This window comes from Podarcis raffonei, chromosome 10 (assembly GCF_027172205.1).
Source record: "Podarcis raffonei isolate rPodRaf1 chromosome 10, rPodRaf1.pri, whole genome shotgun sequence".
In the NCBI taxonomy this organism is placed as follows: domain Eukaryota; kingdom Metazoa; phylum Chordata; class Lepidosauria; order Squamata; family Lacertidae; genus Podarcis; species Podarcis raffonei.
The window spans coordinates 22623399-22642275 of NC_070611.1; the positions used below are offsets into that span (position 1 = coordinate 22623399).

General features: G+C 42.5%; 1 protein-coding gene across 3 annotated transcripts in view; it reads left to right on the forward strand.

Annotated features, from left to right (window-relative positions):
* Window positions 1-18877, forward strand: part of CTTNBP2 (cortactin binding protein 2) — a 118396-nt gene that overhangs the window by 12641 nt on the left and 86878 nt on the right. For all 3 annotated transcript variants that reach the window (XM_053405903.1, XM_053405902.1, XM_053405901.1), the window contains exon 2: window positions 1646-1753. In XM_053405903.1, the coding sequence (XP_053261878.1) occupies window positions 1646-1753 (108 nt within the window). The remainder of the gene's footprint in view (window positions 1-1645; window positions 1754-18877) is intronic.

Consider the following 18877-nt stretch of genomic DNA (forward strand, 5'->3'; position numbering starts at 1 on the left):
TTACAGCCACATGAATATTATATGCACAAAAATGGCATGATGAGACAGTACCTACCAAAGAAAATTGGCAGCTGAAATTGATGGAGTATGTAGAAATGGCAAGTTTGACTTGTAAAAATTAGAGATAAAAAAAAAGATTGACATTAAATAGCACTGGAAAATGTTTGCGGAATATTTAGAAACTCAGTGTAAATATTTTTAAACGCAAATAGGATTTGAGTAAGAACAGCAGTGGGCAGGGAAGTTTTTTTTTCTTTTGTGATAAGACAAAGGTATAGAGTAACCATAATATGCAGCATAAATTGAAATTTTGGCAGAACCATTGAGGGAGGGAGGGGAAGTTGCAGGTGGATTGATTGATTGATTGATTGTTAAATTTGAAATGTTGCCAAATTTTTTATGTTTCAAAATTCACAAATAAAGTGGTTAAAAACTCCCTTAACTTACTAGTCTGTCAATTTTGCTTCCATGTGTTTGAAGCAAGTTACTGTCGGCTAATTAAGCTTGCTTTTACTGTTCAGGTAGGGGTGGGTTTTCAATAGAGTTGTACCTCGGAAGTCGAACAGAATCCTGTCTGGAAGTCCATTCGACTTCCAAAACATTCAGAAACTAAGACATGGCTTCTGATTGGCTGCAGGAAGTTCCGGACATGGAACCCATGTCGGACGTTCAGGTTCCAAAGAATGTTCGGAAACTGGAACACTTACCATATTTTTCGCCCTATAGGATGCACTTTTCCCCCTCCAAAAATGAAGGGGAAATGTGTGTGCGTCCTATGGGGCGAATGCGCACCAACCCCTCTCGCTCTCCAGGCTTCAGGAGGCTATCCGCTAGCCGTGGGAGACGCAGCTCTCCCACGGCTAGCGGAGAGCTTGCCTGCACCCAGAAGCTTGGGCTGCACTGAGCTCAGCAGGCCCCAAGCTTCGGGCAGAACTCCGCTAGCCGTGGGAGAGCTGCGCGAAGTCGCACGGCTCTCCCACGGCTAGCGGATAGCAGCCTGTTCTGGGGGCTGGGGTCGGGGGAAGCTCGGGCTTCCCCCGACCCAGCCCCGCACCTGGGGGGGGGAAATAATTTTTTTTTCTTTATTTCCCCCCCAAAAAACTAGGTGCGTCCTATGGGCCGGTGCGTCCTATGGGGCGAAAAATACGGTACTTCTGGGTTTGCAGCGTTTGGGAGCCAAAACGTTCAAGTCGCAAGGTGTTCGACTTCCAAAGTACAACTGCATTTTCTGCTTTTAAACATTGCGACACAGCACCAGCTAAACATCGCAATGTACTGATATCATAATGTCTGAAATAAGGATGGAGCTATGTAGAGGCATTGGCTGGCTTCATGGTTTTCCTCACACTGTGATTTTTGCATAGCACACAAACATACATCATGATTTGCGATATATTGCCAGGTCAAAAGCTATGAAACTGATACCCAGCCCTAATACAGACCATGCTGGCAAACACATGGCTGCTGGTGTTGGTGCTTATTGGCCATGATGCAAACACATTTGTTCCTATGCTATTGGGAAGCATCAAGCCTTTAAACTAAAATTAAAGAACTATGGGCACATTTATTTATTTTTTTACTTTCCTGCTGCATTAGGTGACTTTGTGTACATTGTTTCAATCATTGGTTTTCCCTCATTTTGCAGAAAAGAGAGTTTGATGTGGACAATCTCAGCAAATCAGAACTGCGGATGCTCTTGAGTGTTCTAGAAGGGGAGTTGGAAGCACGAGATCTTGTGATTGAAGCTTTAAGGGTATGTTCCTGTTGTTAAATATATAGAACTTTTACATCTGTAAAGAAAAATAAAATTATTATTATTATTATTATTATTATTATTATTATTACTATTTCTATACTGCTCTTCATCCAAGGATACGTAATATATTAACAAACAAACAAACCCCACAGTTTCAAAGGCCATAGATGGTTTAATTAGCCAAAAGCCTGAGAAAAATGGAATGTTTTTGCCTGGTGTCTAAAGATGTAACAAAGCCACCTTAGGAGACAATTCCAAATTGTGTTTGTTTTGTTACTACAGTCGTACATTGGTTTCCAAACAGCTTAGTTCTTGAACGTTTTGGCTCCCAAACACTGCAAACCCAGAAGTGACTGTTCCGGTTTGCAAACTATTTTTGGAAGCCGAACATCCAACGGGGCTTCCGTGCCTTCTGATTGGAGCTTCCTGCAGCCAATCAGAAGCTGTGCTTTGGTTTTCAAACGTTTTAGAAGTCGAATGGACTTACAGAACAGATTCCGTTTGACTTCCAAGGTACTATTGTATATGATATTTTTGCCACGTTCAAAGGAGATTCTCCTAAAAAGTAGGAGGAAAATCTATCTCACACACACACACACACACAGTATGCATATTTAAATAAAACAAATCAGTAGCATGCTAGTACCAACTTTGAAAAGTCATACATAGTGGAAAAAACAGTAATGTGAAGAAGTTCACCCAATACTAAGATAATCATAGTAGATAACTGGAGTTGGATAACATGCTTATTCCTGCAACTTCACAACTGGGCTGGTCTATATTTAAGCTAATTTTCTGTAACTGCAGGGAAATAAAGGTATTTATAAGCAGCTCTTGCTTCATAAACTTATGTGAGGAGTCACACAATGCAGCCACATGAACTTTCTTTCACAAAAGAATGTTCTCAAAGAGAATATCAATGCTTAGATACCAGAAGAGATGTGTTTCTTTCTAATACGTCACTTCCTAGGGAATCTTGCACTTTGTTGCTGTAAAATATTTAGCCTTAAGTCCCTATATGTTTTGCACTGTTACTGGTTTGAAAGACTGAGAGATTGCAAATCCTGTTAGAGTTCCCTCCCACACACTTCGTGTTAATTTAAGAAGAAAATAATGGAGGGGGAAACCACCCAATATGACACGTAGTCGTTTCTCTCTCTCTGTCTACATTGCTAGGATTCGCCTATCCTCCTTTACAGGCTATATAATGTTACACTTGCCATAAGCAGACTAGACAGATTTTGTAGTTCTGAACGCTGTGAATAAAGAGCATCGAAGAATGAAAAATCCAGTGTCCCTAAGCTTTGATTCCAAGAAAGGAATTACTCAGAATTACTCCCCCAAAGTCCAGCCATATTAGCCTTTTGCAGCAAAAATAACAGAGTCTAGTGGCACTCGTAAAGAGTTATAGATTTTTATTGCATTAACTTTGGTGCACTATAGTCTACATGCCAGATACAAAAGCAAATCAACCAGGTCAGACTACTACTTAGTAATAATCTGCTACAGGACACACCTAGAAGAATAAAATGACCGGACACCACTTGTCACTTAAAGTTCCCAGTGGAAACTACTCAAACTTATAATCTATGCTCTATAGTCCATTCTGAACAATGGCATTTCCATGTCACAGGCCTTGAATAGTAGGCCTTGTACTTCCTTACTGACAGATCTCACACCTTAAATAGCTACTCACCAGTAACAGCAGGGCATATAACAATGTTATGGACACAGGGGCAGCTCCTGTGATAGATCTAGATGCCAGCTCTGTCCACGTAACTACATTGGCAACAAGTATTAGAAGACCTAATAATGCCATTCGTGGTATGGGGTTCATTCATCTTCCAATGTGATATATGCCATCATCTGCCAGCAATGCCCTGCTGAATTCTACATAGCACAAGCAGGCTTGTCTATGTGCAGAAGAATAAATAGACACCAATCTGACATCAGAAATGGCAATATTCAAAAGCCAGTGGGAGAACCATCTAGGACACACTGCAAATTACTTTAAAATGGCCCTCCTGAAGCTAAAGAACTCTAAAGAGAGACAGCAATGTCATTCTAAATTTGTTAGTCTTTTAAGACACCACAAGACTTGTAGTTGTTTTTACTCAAAATTAAGTGCATGAACCCAGCCAAAGCTACTGAGCCTGGCAGTTTGTATAAAATGAGTAGCGTTAAAATATTGATCCATCACAGTTTGTTATTCATGGCAGCAATTCTCTGATGGTAGCAGATGAGAAGTAAAACGTTGCCTAAATGCGACCAGGTGAAATGGACTGTGGGATGGATGGTTTTTGTTTTTCCTTGGATCAATATTGTTCCACAAGTGACTAAGACAGGTACCGGTATGTTTAGATCAGCTGGGCTAGTAAATATTTTTGCACACTGATGAACTTTGAGGATTTACTAGCATGGTTATGTCAAGCAAAGCTCGACCAGAAGCCAGTGTGATATGGTATCGAGGGTAGATTGTCAAACCAAATCTCGAATTCAAATCCTCACTCAGCCCATAAAGTTTGTTTGATCACCTTGGGCCAGACACCTATATAGCTCAGCCTAATCTACCTCACAAGGTGTTTTGAGGATAAAATGAGTGGGAGAAGAGCCATGCATGCAGCCTTAAGTGCCTGTGAGGAAAGGTGAGATGAAAATAGAATTAGATAGTAAAAATAATATGCTAGATTTCCCCAGCCCTTCAATTCCTTTTTGCCCATTTTTTCTCTCTCTCTCACATGGATCGTATCTACTGTGGATGTAATGGGGGCAGAGAGCAGCTTGTACATACAACTCCTAACAAATGCTTGTACATGTCAGGATCCCTCTCCTGTATTCTGTGAACTTTAGATCTAAAGTTTTTTTAAAAAATCAAAAATTACAAGCATCAAAGTTTGTAGGGATTGTGTGGAGTTTATTTCGGTGGGGAAAGACACATGCACCAATAAGACATTTTCCAAATCACATTTGAAAACGTGCGAAATGTGGTTTTTATTGGCGACAGCAGTGCATAGTATACTTGTTACATATTTTATTATTGTGATTAATTCTTATATCCCACCTTTTATAGCAATACGAACGAATGCATTGTTGTTTATTCAAACGTTTACAAACCATGTTGCAATTAGATGTTATTAAATGTTCAACTATATTATTAACCAGCTGTGATTAGTTCAGGACCCGTTTCTAACAATGCCAAGTCCTGGATTGGGTATTAACATTACAGAGTGGTCCTTCAGTCCCGTACAGTCCTCCCATCAGTCCAAAGATTCAAAGATGTTTGGAGAACTTGTTGCCATGACATTTAATTCATTAGCTTCCACCTTCTGTCTATGTGAAGATTTAAACATACGTCTTTCATATTGGTAGATGTTCACATGCAGTAACATTTTGAAAGCTTGATCAAGTTCACTGTGGTCTCAGCAGCTGTTCACAGAATAATCCCTGTACAGTAGAGATAGGCGGTCCAGATGTTGGACTGCAACTCCTACAAGCTCTGGCCATCATGGCCAATCCAGAGGGATAATGGGGGTTGTAGTCCCAACAATATCTGGGGTCACACCCCTGCAGTAGCGTATTACAGAAGCCAAGCCCATGGTACTGAGTATCAATAGGCTGGGAAGACACCTAGATTTTTAGGAAGACCCCAAAATGATGTGTATATCCTGGACTCTGCTGTTCTCTATGGGATCCCTCCACAAAGAAGTGCTGTTTGCTTATGGGACTAGATCAAGCCCTTTGTTTTGATGTTTATCTAAGTCATTAGCTGCTTAGGTTTTTAATATCCATTTTAGCTCGGACTGTTTGTTTAGGTTGTTGCTTTTTCATTTCCAATTTCTCTTCTCCCTTTTTAAAACACTGCAGGTGGTAAACGAGTATTTGCCTACGAAAATAAATTTAGATTTCACCTCATGCTCTGCCATGCAGATAATTAGAAATAGAGGAGAAAGATTGCTCTGGATACTTTTTTAATATATGGAAGCACTTGAGCTTAGAATAATTCATTTCAAGTTCTAGGAAGTCACCTGATTTGATATTTATTGCAAAGTTAACACCAGGGGAGTGTTTAAAAGCAGACTTCGGTGTCTATTGCCTTATGGAAATGAGAATCTGATTTTTAGAAGGTAACACGTAGTGCTGAGGAGAAAAATAATAAAGCCGTTCATAAACAAGAAAGACAAAGAAGTTTAAATCTTCATGGCTCCAATTCAGCGTTAGTCATGCTCAATAGCTTATGGTTCCAGATGGGGATGTGCTTTCATATTTGCATCAAAAAGTGTATCCAGCCGATCTAGTGGAGCCCAAGTGAGGATTCAAATGCATGTGTAGATTTGTACGCAAATCCATGTTTTATTCACAGTTGTGCTTCCATCTTGCCATCTGAATTATGGCATTGTGTGTATGTGTCAAGAATCTCCTTTTTTGGACCCTAGATCCCCCCCCCCTTACACTAGATTCTCTAATAAAAGTTACTGTCTTGAATTGGAACAGACTGGAAACCAGTCAAGATAACTGGATGTGAATGATAACGCTTTTTTAAAAAAATGCACGCAAGCTGTGAGTTAAGATACTGGGAAATAAAGACTTCTGAAGATCAGATCTGAAGTAGCTGAGGAGATATTAAAACCAAGCCTTTTGACTGTTTAGAGATCCGAATCAGAATTGCAGGTTCAGAGGCTATAAAAGTCGGCAGGAGGATCTCTTGCTGAGAATATAGCCTTAAAAAGACAAACAACTGTTAAAAATTATTCTGAACTGTTACAGTGCTGATTCAGCTTTGTACAGAAGGATAAAGATGGTCTTTAACAAATGCAGTGTGTTCCATATTTGGCTATGTTTCTCTGATGTGACATGTGTATAACTTTCAGAGTGAACTAGGGATCTGTAAGTGAAAAACGGACTGTATACATAAGACATTGTGTGTATACAATATGCTCTCTCTGTATATGGTATGCTCTGTGTTTTACAACTAGCTTGCATTATGTTTAGTTTTAAGCGCCATATGAACTAGAAAATTGTTGATAGAACTGGTAGAAAGAGATTTGGCAGGAAAAAAAATGTTTTATGTCTGTAGTGGTACAAATAATGGGACTATTGAATTAAGTTTTCATGTTATCTTTGTTTAGGTTAGTTTTTCATCATATGCCTTCTGTCCATAATATTGGTATCTAGGTTCATCCACAGCATGATCAGGGTTTGCCTTGCATAACAAAGCAGAATCTAATATCATAAACAGAGATAACAGAGACCACGCTTTATCAGAACTAAGAAGCTTGTAGGTCAGCACTGCTGCAGAATCTCTGGGTAGTCCTGAAATGATATTGACCACATCATAGCAGTTTAGGGTGCATGCATGAAAATGATCCACAGAGACAGCCCTACCTTGGGAGGGTAAAGGCATACATTTTAATTTTTAACACCATAATTATATCCAGAAGTTTGTCCAGTACTGATAATGCGGGTTTCCTACAAACCATAGTTTGTGAACCAGAATGCAGTCACAGAAACAAGTCTTGCCTTAGCTGGAAAGAACTTTTCATTGCATTTATATATGGGATCCTCCTATTGGAAGGTCCTGGTTGCGCCTGGGCGCCTGGGACTTACCCCATAGGGGTAGAATGGGTGGGGGGAAGTAGCAAAAGCCCTGGCCACAGCCCCTGGGTCACGCCAGGCATGATCCAAAGGGCTTTAAAAGCGGCTGTGTGACGGATGTAGGGGCACTTGTGTCATGCTGCCGAACACCTGCCCTCCCTCCCTAGAGTTAGGTAGTTTCATCTGGCCTTGCTTTGGTTTGGGTCACCTGTTTTGGAACAGGGGCTGGGTAGGAATTTTTTTCCAATTGGCAAATTGGCTCTAGCCACTTGGTTTTTGCCTACCCCTTAGCAATTGTCACAACCTGTAAAGTGGTGGTTAGGCACTGGCTCAGTTGGATTGTGGGGAGGGGAGGTGTGGCCATCACCTGCCCCTCTAGGAACGGGGCATTCTGTTAAAGGAAGCTGGGGGTCCTGGATCTCGTCCAAAGCCCGCTTGAAGGGCTAGGGCCATGCCAGGACCACAGGAACCCCAGGGTGAGCTTCGGTTGGTCCACATTGACGTTGCTCCTTCGTTTGGTTTACCCTTTTGGCTGCCACCCAGAGAGGTGGAGTCAGTTATAGTCGGGAGACAATGCCTAAGCCAATACCGCTCATGAAATTATAATTCAATGAAGCTGTGGCCAAAAATTTGCCCAAAACCTTAAAACTAAAATATGTGTCCGAGTGAAGTTCTTTTCAGGGTGGGTCCTGGGGGCCTTGAGGCGCAACTCACATTTTCCTCCAATGAGCTCAAGGTGGTGTGCATGGTTCTCCCTCATGTCATTTAATCCCCACAACATCCCTGTCAGATAGGTTAGGCTAAGAGGCAATGACTGGCCCAAAGTCATCCATTGAGCAAGCAGGCATTTGAAGCCTGGTCTACGAGGTCCTAGTCTGACACTAGCCACAACACCACACTGGCACTGATTGTTCCCTTGCCAGTCTTAACCAGTGACAATTTAGGTAATCATAGAGGCTGGAAAATATGCATCCATTACCATGGAGCTGCTGCAAACTGCAGCCACAATCTTCTGGCTAACATGCTATATTTGAGCAACTGTGAAAATTGTCAGGCGCATGGATGAGAGTAGAAAGTGCATTGCCAGAATTGACCCCCATTCTTCGTATCAAAGTATACCACACACGTGATCACTGGAGCAATACCATTGGCCCATAATATTGCATCTTAATTTGCCCTTCTCCCTTAAAGATACCAAAGATGTTAGACAACTTTGGCCACGTTTTCCCACAGCAGGTGGATTTGTTGTTAATTGCAATTAAGCCTGCTTCAGTTGTTTTTTGAACGAGGCCTAAGTTGTTAAAATGCATGGCGTGTGCACAGAACAGATTTCTGCCAAAACTCAAACTGAAAAGCAATCTCTCAGGAAACGGCTCAAAGGTAGAATTGAGTTCTAAAAAGGTTACAGCAACCACCAAGGGAAATTACTTGGCAATTTTTTTGTTCGATTTCTAAAATTGAAAGCTCTCACCTGAGAAGTGTCCTGTTGCCTGTGCATTTGAGTACATTGACCTTGGTTCAGCTTATTTAGTAGCTAGAAATCGAACCAGCAATAAAGAGAAAGTCTGATGGCTCCCTATGCAGATAGGCTTGTTTGAAAACAAGAGAGATTTGCAAAGAAAACCTGTGCATGAATTCTAATGTAGTTCGGTAGAATGGCACCAAGCAAATCCTTGCCTCCGGGAGCTATAGGAGCTCTCAAAGGAGAGTCAATATGACGTAGTGGTTAGATGGTTGGACTAGGATGTGGGAAACTAGAGTTCATATCTCCACGCAGCCATGAAGCTCACTGGGAAACTTCAAACCTGTCACAATCTGTCAGACACAGAGGGTTATGTACACCAGGGGTCAGCAACCTTTTTCAGCCGTGGGCCGGTCCACCACCCATATAGTTTGGTGGGCCAGACTATATTTTTTTTGAGGGGTGGGAATGAATGAATTCCTATGCCCCACAAATAACCCAGAGATGCATTTTAAATAAAAAGGACACATTTTACTCATGTAAAAACACGCTGATTTCCAGACAGTCGGCGGACCAGATTGAGAAGGTGATTGGGCCGCACCCGGCCCCCGGGCCTTAGGTTGCCTACCCCGGATTTAAACCATCTTAAGGTTCTTGGAGGTAAGGAGGGATGCAAATGTCACAATAAATAAATATGTATTGTTGTGTGGACCGTTGTATCTTGGAAACTTTCTCCCTTTCCTAGGAACCTTTGCAGTGGGCATTTGTAACCTCTCTGATAGGATAGCTCCAGGCTCCATGAATATATTAAAGCAACTGCTTTCACTGCAGTTGGTAATTGCTTTTATGAAAAAGCTCCTCAGGCACAGAAGAACATCTCAAGGTCACCTAGATTTCCAAACAGGTTTTTCCCCCCTTTGTCTTGGCCAGTCCGTTGCGATGAGACCGAGACAGCTGTCGGAGAAAGAAAGCGTCATTTCCTGGCTCAGCGTCACCAACCTTAAAAGCTGTCTCAGCCACTGTTGTCTACCTAAGGCAGTTAACTTAGAGCCATTCAGATGTTGCTGAAGTATAATCTCTTACCATAGCCCATGCTGGCAGAGATTGATGGGAGTTGGAGGCAAACAACCACAGGAAAAGCCACAGGTTCCCCACCTCTGGTCTGTACTGACAATCTTTTGCAGGCCTGTCTAGAGACGCAGGAGGTTGAACCTAGGCCTTATGCATCCAGAGGATGCCCTCTGCTACACATTTATGTTCATTTCACAGCTGTGGGTGTTTAACCTTGTTTTGCACGGAGAAGCACTTAAAATCGGTGAGTGTAAAAAGGCACAACTTTATTTCCTTGGGTGAAAGTCTTCCAGGAGCAAGTTTTTATTTTTTTTCTGGAACAGAGAATGGTGGGAGAACTTTGAGTCTTTCCACACTTGCCATATATAGTGGCATAGTTTCATTTAACTAATCTGAGTGGTGTTTTAGGCAAGGAAATGTGCCTGTAGGTCTTACAAAGCTTTCATGAAAACCGTCCACATGCTATGTCCCAAGTATAAAGCCATACTTTCTATAGCAAAGTTTGTAAGACACCTGCTGTAGTATAATCTGCCTTTTTGCCAGTATGAACTTTGCCTTTGCCCCACACCACAACTCACTTTTGCCCTTTGACAGAGGAAACTACACAGTGAATGAAAAAGGTTGTGCAGTCAAAATGTGGAACTTCACACATATATACATATTAAACATTTTTTCTCAATGTTGCTATCTGTCTCTCACTTTATGCCAGCAATATTATTTGACCAGAGGTAAATTCTAGACTCTGGGGGCAGTAGTCAGCTAAGATTTACTCAGAGTATACCCATTGAAATAAATGAACATGACTAAGGCCCATTAATTTCAGTGGGTCTGTGCTGAGTAAAATTTAATTGAATACCACCCTATGTTAGGATGGCAGCCTACGTTAGTTGTACTTCAACCTAACCACACTTAGCTAGGAGTAATCCCTATTGAATTCAATAGGACGTTCTTCTGAGTAGACATGGTTAGGCTTGTGCTGTAAGTCTAGATCCAACCTATAGTTTGTAGCATTATCCCTAAACTGGTAGCGACTGACTGGGGAAAAGACCTTCAGGCCATGATGGCTAAGCGAAAACAGGTTGCAATCCTATACCTGGGAGTATGTACCACCGAACTAAGTGGGGCTTTCTTCTGAGTAGACATGCATAGAATTGCCCAGTCAGTGCGTAATGAGGATGCAGATTCCATGCTGAAGAGTATGGTTAACATAATAAGGCCCTTATCCATGCTGCCATGAATGTTGTATATATAGTTTTGGCTTCATCCCCCAAAGGAATTTGTAGACCTTGGAAAGGTACAGGGAAAGGTGACCAAAATGGACATGAATGTCTTTTCTCTGAGTGAAAATATCTGTGGCTATTTAACTTAGAATAAAAGAATGGGAATATAATTTAGGTTTATAAAGCGGCATGATATAAATAGACATTTTTCTGGTACAGTGCCAGAACTTAGGGTCGTCCACTAAAATTGATCGGTAGAAGTTCCAAGGTTTGTACTTTTTATGCACTTCCTTACACAAAGCACGTTTGATTGGTGGAATTTTCTGCCATAAGATGTGTTGATAGTGACTTAGCTGCTGGAGAGGGGGTGGAATTGTGGAGCTCAGGTCTACCGCTGGCTTCTGGCCATGACAGCAGGGTGGAACTTGCAGGTTCAGAGACAGTAGACTTATGAATTCCAGTTTCTGGGTGGTCAGTTAGCAAGGGAGCACTGTTGTCTTCATGCTCTGCTTCCCAGAAGCCTCTGGCTGACCCAGTTGTTGGACTAAGTCAGAGGTAACCAATGTGGTTCCCTCCTGGTGTTATTGGACTCCAGCTCCCATAATTTCTGACTGTTGGCCATCTTGGCTGCACACGATGAGTGGTGGAATCCAACAACATCTGGAGCATACTGTGTTTCTTACCCCTGTCTTATGTGAACTCCCAGTGTGTTCCAGCTGGACAAATGCAGCGTACCCAATGTGTCTGGGATGACGAGTAGGTACTACTGCTTTTCAGCATCTGCTTGTGGGAATGATAACTCTCTCACCATTAAAAGAATACAGAACTACAGTGGGTTAAGAACTTAATTCGTTCTGGAGGTCCATTCTTAACCTGAAACTGTTCTTAACCTGAGGTACCACTTTAGCTAATGAGGCCTCCCGCTGCCGCCGCACGATTTCCGTTCTCATCCTGAAGCAAAGTTCTTAACCCGAGATACTATTTCTGGGTTAGCGGAGTCTGTAACCTGAGGTACCACTGTATTGCATTATTATTATTATTATTATTATTATTATTATTATTATTATTATTACAATTTGTATACTAAAGGTAAAGGTAAAGGTACCCCTGCCGTACGGGCCAGTCTTGACAGACTCTAGGGTTGTGTGCCCATCTCACTTAAGAGGCCGGGGGCCAGCGCTGTCTGGAGACACTTCCGGGTCACGTGGCCAGCGTGACGAAGCTGCATCTGGCGAGCCAGCGCAGCACACGGAAACGCCGTTTACCTACCCACCAGTAAGCGGTCCCTATTTATCTACTTGCACCCGAGGGTGCTTTCGAACTGCTAGGTTGGCAGGCGCTGGGACCGAACGACGGGAGCGCACCCCACCGCGGGGATTCGAACCGCCGACCTTTCAATCGGCAAGCCCTAGGCGCTGAGGCTTTTACCCACAGCGCCACCCGCGTCCCCATAATTTGTATACTACCCTTTATCAAAAGATCCCAGGATGGTGTACAATATTAAAAACATATCAATGATAAAAACATAATAAAACGCATACTGACAGGCAGCCTAATAATAAAATAGTCATCATAATAGCACTCCTCTTGCCCACACTTTCACAGGTTATTATTTAATAACCATAGGCCTGGGTAAAGAGGAATGTTTTTGTCTGGAGAGCATTCCACAATCGGGGAGCCTGCTCTCTTGTTGCCAGCCTCTGAACCTCTACAGGATGGGCAACATAGAGAAGGGCCTCAAATGATAAGAGCAGGGTCTGGGGCGGTTCATTTGGGGAGAGGCAATCCTTAAGGTAGGGACGCGGGTGGCGCTGTGGGTAAAAGCCTCAGCGCCTAGGGCTTGCCGATCGAAAGGTCGGCGGTTCGAATCCCCGCGGCGGGGTGCGCTCCCGTTGCTCGGTCCCAGCGCCTGCCAACCTAGCAGTTCGAAAGCACCTCGGGTGCAAGTAGATAAATAGGGACCGCTTACTAGCGGGAAGGTAAACGGCGTTTCTGTGTGCGGCTCTGGCTCGCCAGAGCAGCGATGTCACGCTGGCCACGTGACCCGGAAGTGTCTGCGGACAGCGCTGGCCCCCGGCCTATAGAGTGAGATGGGCGCACAACCCCAGAGTCTGGCAAGACTGGCCCGTACGGGCAGGGGTACCTTTACCTTAATCCTTAAGGTATTGAGGTCCTGAGCCATGTAAAGCTTTCTAGGCCATCACCAGCACTTTCAAGTGGGCCTGGAAACTAATCGGCAGCCAGTACAGTTGTACCAGGATTGGTGTTTTATGTCTTTCCTGTTGTATCTTCCCCCTCTGGAATACAGAACTACAGACTGTGTAGTTTGCCACAGCAACCAACCTAAGGCAGTAAGTAACATATACTCAGTTTAGTGTCATGAGGTTTTATATGTACACTTTATAGTGGGTTGAGAGAACGTTGGCAATTCTTCTCCTGAAATGTCAGGCACACATGCAAACCTTTCCACTTCAGATGAATACTGTACAGATAAATTAGTCAGTGTTTATCTTCAGTGCTCTCTGCAGTGCAGGTCGAAATTGCTTCCCAAGAAAACATATCAGGAGAGCAACTCATAAGTATTGCTTTAAGGTTTACTATCTCAGGAAGAACAATGTAATTTCAGTATCTGAATGCACCTCACTGTTGAGTGCCAGACTCATAAGTGCTCTAAATAATAAAAAAAATGGAACTGCTGACATTTTAAGCAGTGAGGTGCATGTGGTGTGGTGAACAGCAGATCACCACTGCTTTGGTTTTCTTACTTGTGCTCTTAGTACCATTTTGTCAAGTAGATTTTCAGCAGGTGTAGCTTTTCTTGGCATGGAGAAGCAGTGATGGGGAAACAGAAACCCTATTAGTTGCAATCCTAGTGGCTAAGGTTGGAATGGCCCAGAGCAGACATAGGCAAACTCGGCCCTCCAGATGTTTTTGGCCTACAGCTCCCATGATCCCTAGCTAACAGGACCAGTGGTCAGGTATGATGGGAATTGTAGTCCCAAAACATCTGGAGGGCCGAGTTTGTCTATGCCTGGCTTAGAGTTAATCTGGACAAGACTTGTGAACCTCACTGGATCACCTTTGCCAAGTCTTCCTTACATAGCAGAGATAATGTGGAGATAATTTAAGATTAGTATATACAGTACAGTAGTCTGCTGAGAAGTGTTGGACTGTCTTTGGAGAATCAGGTTTAGGATGTCAGAATAGGCAGAGCAAGCGAGCAGAAAAACTGGTAGAGAAGGCATTCAAAGCAAAATACAGACTTCCAGGAGGCGCAGGGCTCCCCCCACCCCCAGTTACAAAAGAGCAACGCCCAAGCAGGCATAGCTTGGCTGTCAAGAGTTGGCTCTTAGTTTATCCTCTTCATGCATCATTTTTATTTTTATTTTGCTGTTTGGAGACTGGTGTCAGTAAGACCACGGCAGCTGCTTTAGTCTAAGCCATGCTTTATTCAGAGGGTAAGAGAACAATATGCCTCCAGATACTTGCTTTTGGGAGTCTTGGGGCAGATCAGGAAACATGAGTGTCTGCAGCCATTTTCAGGCTGTGTTCTTATAATGCAAGCAAGGCAGGGAAACATCATGTCAGAAGCAGATCCTTACTGCAATAACTTACCCTGCAAGGGGGAGATAGAAGCTCACACCATTCTCCATGAACGTAGCTTTTCACAGTAACTAGTATTTAGGTAGCAGGCGGCCTCATAATAGCACCTTAGGTAAACTTCTTACTCTGCTGCCTGCAGTCTCTGTTAGAACAGTAGAGTTGAGTATAGTAGTCACAAGTACTTGGCTCCCCGGGGCAAGACTTGATGACTTTAAATTCTATTCAGGTTGCAGACAATAAGTAGGTTCACTTTTAATTGACCTTCAGGGGTTGCAGTGGGCTCTGCTGCCAAGACTTTGCAAGTCCTTGCCAAGTCCTGTGGTTAACAAGGCTCTCCAACTCATTGAGCAGTTGCCAGTGCGTGTGCCTCCTTCCACTTATCCCAGTCCATGTTTCAACTGTTGATCATTCCACCCCTTTAGGAGAAGAGGGGGGAATTAGGGTTACAACAAAAATCAAGGGCATATTTTTATTTCCCTGTTTCAAACCACTTTGCAAAAGCCTTTTAACATACAAAGCAATGCAATAAAGCTTTTTTTAAAAAGAGAGTTTTTGGTAATCCAAGCAAACGAATCAAGTGAAGTTGCCTCTTTATTTCTAATGGCTTCATTCTCTTGGCATTTCTTTTATCTGAACAAAGATGGATTGCTTGAAACCACAAAGTCAAGCCCCGGTTTTGGCTTGAACAGTGGGGCCACGACCATAGTCACTTATTATACATTAGCTTTTTCAAATTAGCATCAGCTTCCAATCCATAAAATCCTTGCCATAATGAATGCCTGCATAATGGTTGAGATCCTGCTGATAAGTAAAGACGAATGAGACCTGCAACAAAATGTTGTGATGTATTATTTCCACCTCCTTATATTGGAGTATTCTTGTTCATGGTTCCAGCCATCCACGTCCTCCTTCAGCAAGCCATTCCATACTCAAATCACTACCCCCTTTTCCATTTTTATTTTCCTCAATGGTTTTGCTTTTTCCAGATTTTCTTTGTATTTCTGCAAATCCTGGGGTTCCCCTGAGCACGCTGATGCTTTCATTTCCTTCTCAATGGTCTCATTTTGCCTTCATTTCTATTGGTACTCATCACCTGATTTTGCTATTAAAGACAGCGGGAGGACATTTCTTGCAAATATTTCCCATGATATTTGTTAGCTCACTTACCCATATTCACCACCACTGCCTAAAACAAAGAAGACACCCAACTTTTGCAAAAAATTAATCTCTGTTCGCCCAGGAAGCCATTCATACCTTAGATGACCAGGTGATTAGCTGGTTTTAAACTTGCAATGGCAATAGTCAATTTAAACCAAGTAGGTAGTGATCATTATGGATTCATTAGAATGTGACAATGTATTTTTTTTTATGTGGCATTATTCACTGAATTAGCTCTTCATGACTCTCAATGGAAGGACTACCTTCTGTTTAGTAATTAGTGCTTGAGAAAGTCAGTCTTTCACTCCCCTGTGTTCTTGCTCACCATCTGGAATCCCACTAAATAACTTAGACCTGTGAAATATTTTTTGTTTCTTATTTATTCCATCATACTCCAGTGTCTTCCCTCAATACTTTCCTCAGCACAGCTCAGACTGATCTATGTTGCATCTTGACCCTGAAGGGCAGGAGAGCTATTTGCATACAATCTCCCATATGTAATTTAAATAATGCTGCTTGATTGTGGTCAACCAAACTGTGTGTGTGCGTGTGATGCTTTAGAATGCTTATGGTTTGTGACTCTTTGTTATAAAGAGTCTAACATCTTTTACAGACTTTGTATCCATGCCAGGTTATATTAATACCTACACCATGGGTAAGCAAACTAAGGCCCAGGGGCTGGATCTGGCCCAATCGCCTTCTCAATCCGGCCCATGGACGGTCTGGGAATCAGCATGTTTTTACATGAGTAGAACGTGTCCTTTTATTTAAAATGCATCTCTGGGTTATTTGTGGGGCATAGGAATTCGTTCAATCCCCCCCCCCAAAAAAATATAGACCCACAACGTCTGAGGGACAGTGGACTGGCCCCCTGCTGAAAAAGTTTGCTGACTCCTGACCTATAATATGGGACTTTGGCTAGTTGAGATGCTCCAGGGCACATGCAGAGTTTGGGTTCTTCTCTCATTTCAGTATTAGAGAGTATTGCATGTAGATTACGCACACAGAGCAATCTGTCGTTGGAATCAATGAAGCAGCTCCTGTTTACCCAGAACTCCACAGCTGCAATCTACAATTTGTCAGGCCCTGGCAGGATTTTGGATGGTGACTGAAGTCTAACATGCCGTGAGCCTATGAGGTCATTGGGCCAGTGAGTTTAAGCCTACCACAGAAGGCAAAAGTATTACATTCCTTATGATAATAACTTATTACTTAATAATTATTATATTACAAAAGATCTCACAGAAAAACAAAACAAGAGCAAATGTCTGATTATTGTTATTAATCCTTCTACTTAAACAACAACAACACCACATGATGGAACAGAATATTTTTCTTTGGCAACCTCAATTTGCCAGTTGTCGTGATTGCCTGTTTGTAGCAACAGTTTGTTGCTATGGAAATCATTTTGTTAAAACATTCATTTGTGGATCTTGATAGAGGAACTTAAAGTCTCAGGGCTTGAATTTTTTTTGGGGGGGGAGCTCTTCCCTTAAGGAACATACATTTTAAAATGAAATATATTAATCAATTGAGTTAGTGTTTCAATTGCAACGGGAAAACTGCAACCTAGTTGAAATCTTTGGCTGGCTATCTTAGAGAGATATTTTCTTCAACAACAAAAAAGCCAGCTTCAATCCATTGCTTCCATCTGTAAAAGTTTGTTGACTTAGCCTCATCTGGAGAAAATGTTTTGAAATAACAGTACAAGGCCTAGTTCAAATAAATTAAAAAATTGTCCAGTAGCACCTTAGAGACCAACTAAGTTTGTTTTGGGTATAAGCTTTCAGGTGCATGCACACTTCTTCAGATACACTTCTTTCGTGTGCATGCACATGAAAGCTTATACTCAGAACAAACTTCGTTGGTCTCTAAGGTGCTACTGGACAATTTTTTTTATTTATTTTGACTGTGCCAGACCAACGCTGCTACCTACCTGAATCTAAAGGCCTAGTTCAGACAATCAGTTAAAACAGGGTTTCCCAAACTGGGGTCTCCAGCTGTTTTTCAGACTACAACTCCCATCATCCTTAGCTAGCAAGAACAGGGGTCAGGGATGATGGTAATTGTAGTCCAAAAGCAGCTGGAGACCCAAGTTTGGGGAACCCTGACTTAAAACTAAACCATGGATTTAGGTGATTAAGGAGAAGTTGCGGGCAAGTTGCTCATGCACTCTCCCTTATCGTTCCTTATTGGCTTCAACTAACTTTAATTGAAGCAAGCCACCGTTCTCTAGGTTTGGACATAAAGTGGAGCTCTCTTTTGTCTTAAAGTGAAATAAGAAAATTTTACTCCCCTCATGCATAAAAGAATTGGGTGAGGAAAGATGAAATACGAGAGCTTGAAGCTTACCACAGCTTCTTCCAGATTCCCTAAAACCATGGGCTCTAGATGCGCTTGCCTGTTTTGAGATAGAATCATAGAATCATAGAGTTGGAAGAGACCACAAGGGCCATCGAGTCCCACCCCCTGCCAAGCAGGAAACACCATCAGAGCACTCCTGACATATGGTTGTCAAGCCTCTGCTTAAAGACCTCCAAAGAAGGAGACTCCACCACACTCCTTGGCAGCAAATTCCACTGTCGAACAGCTCTTACTGTCAGGAAGTTCTTCCTAATGTTAGGTGGAATCTTCTTTCCTGCAGTTTGGATCCATTGTTCCTTGTCCACTTCTCTGGAGCAGCAGAAAACAACCTTTCTCCCTCCTCTATGTGACATCCTTTTATATATTTGAACATGACTATCATATCACCCCTTAACCTCCTCTTCTCCAGGCTAAACATGCCCAGCTCCCTTAGCCGTTCCTCATAAGGCATCGTTTCCAGGCCTTTGACCATTTTGGTTGCCCTCCTCTGGACACGTTCCAGTTTGTCAGTGTCCTTCTTGAACTGTGGCGCCCAGAACTGGACACAGTACTCCAGGTGAGGTCTGACCAGAGCAGAATACAGTGGCACTATTACTTCCCTTGATCTAGATGCTATACTCCTATTGATGCAGCCCAGAATTGCATTGGCTT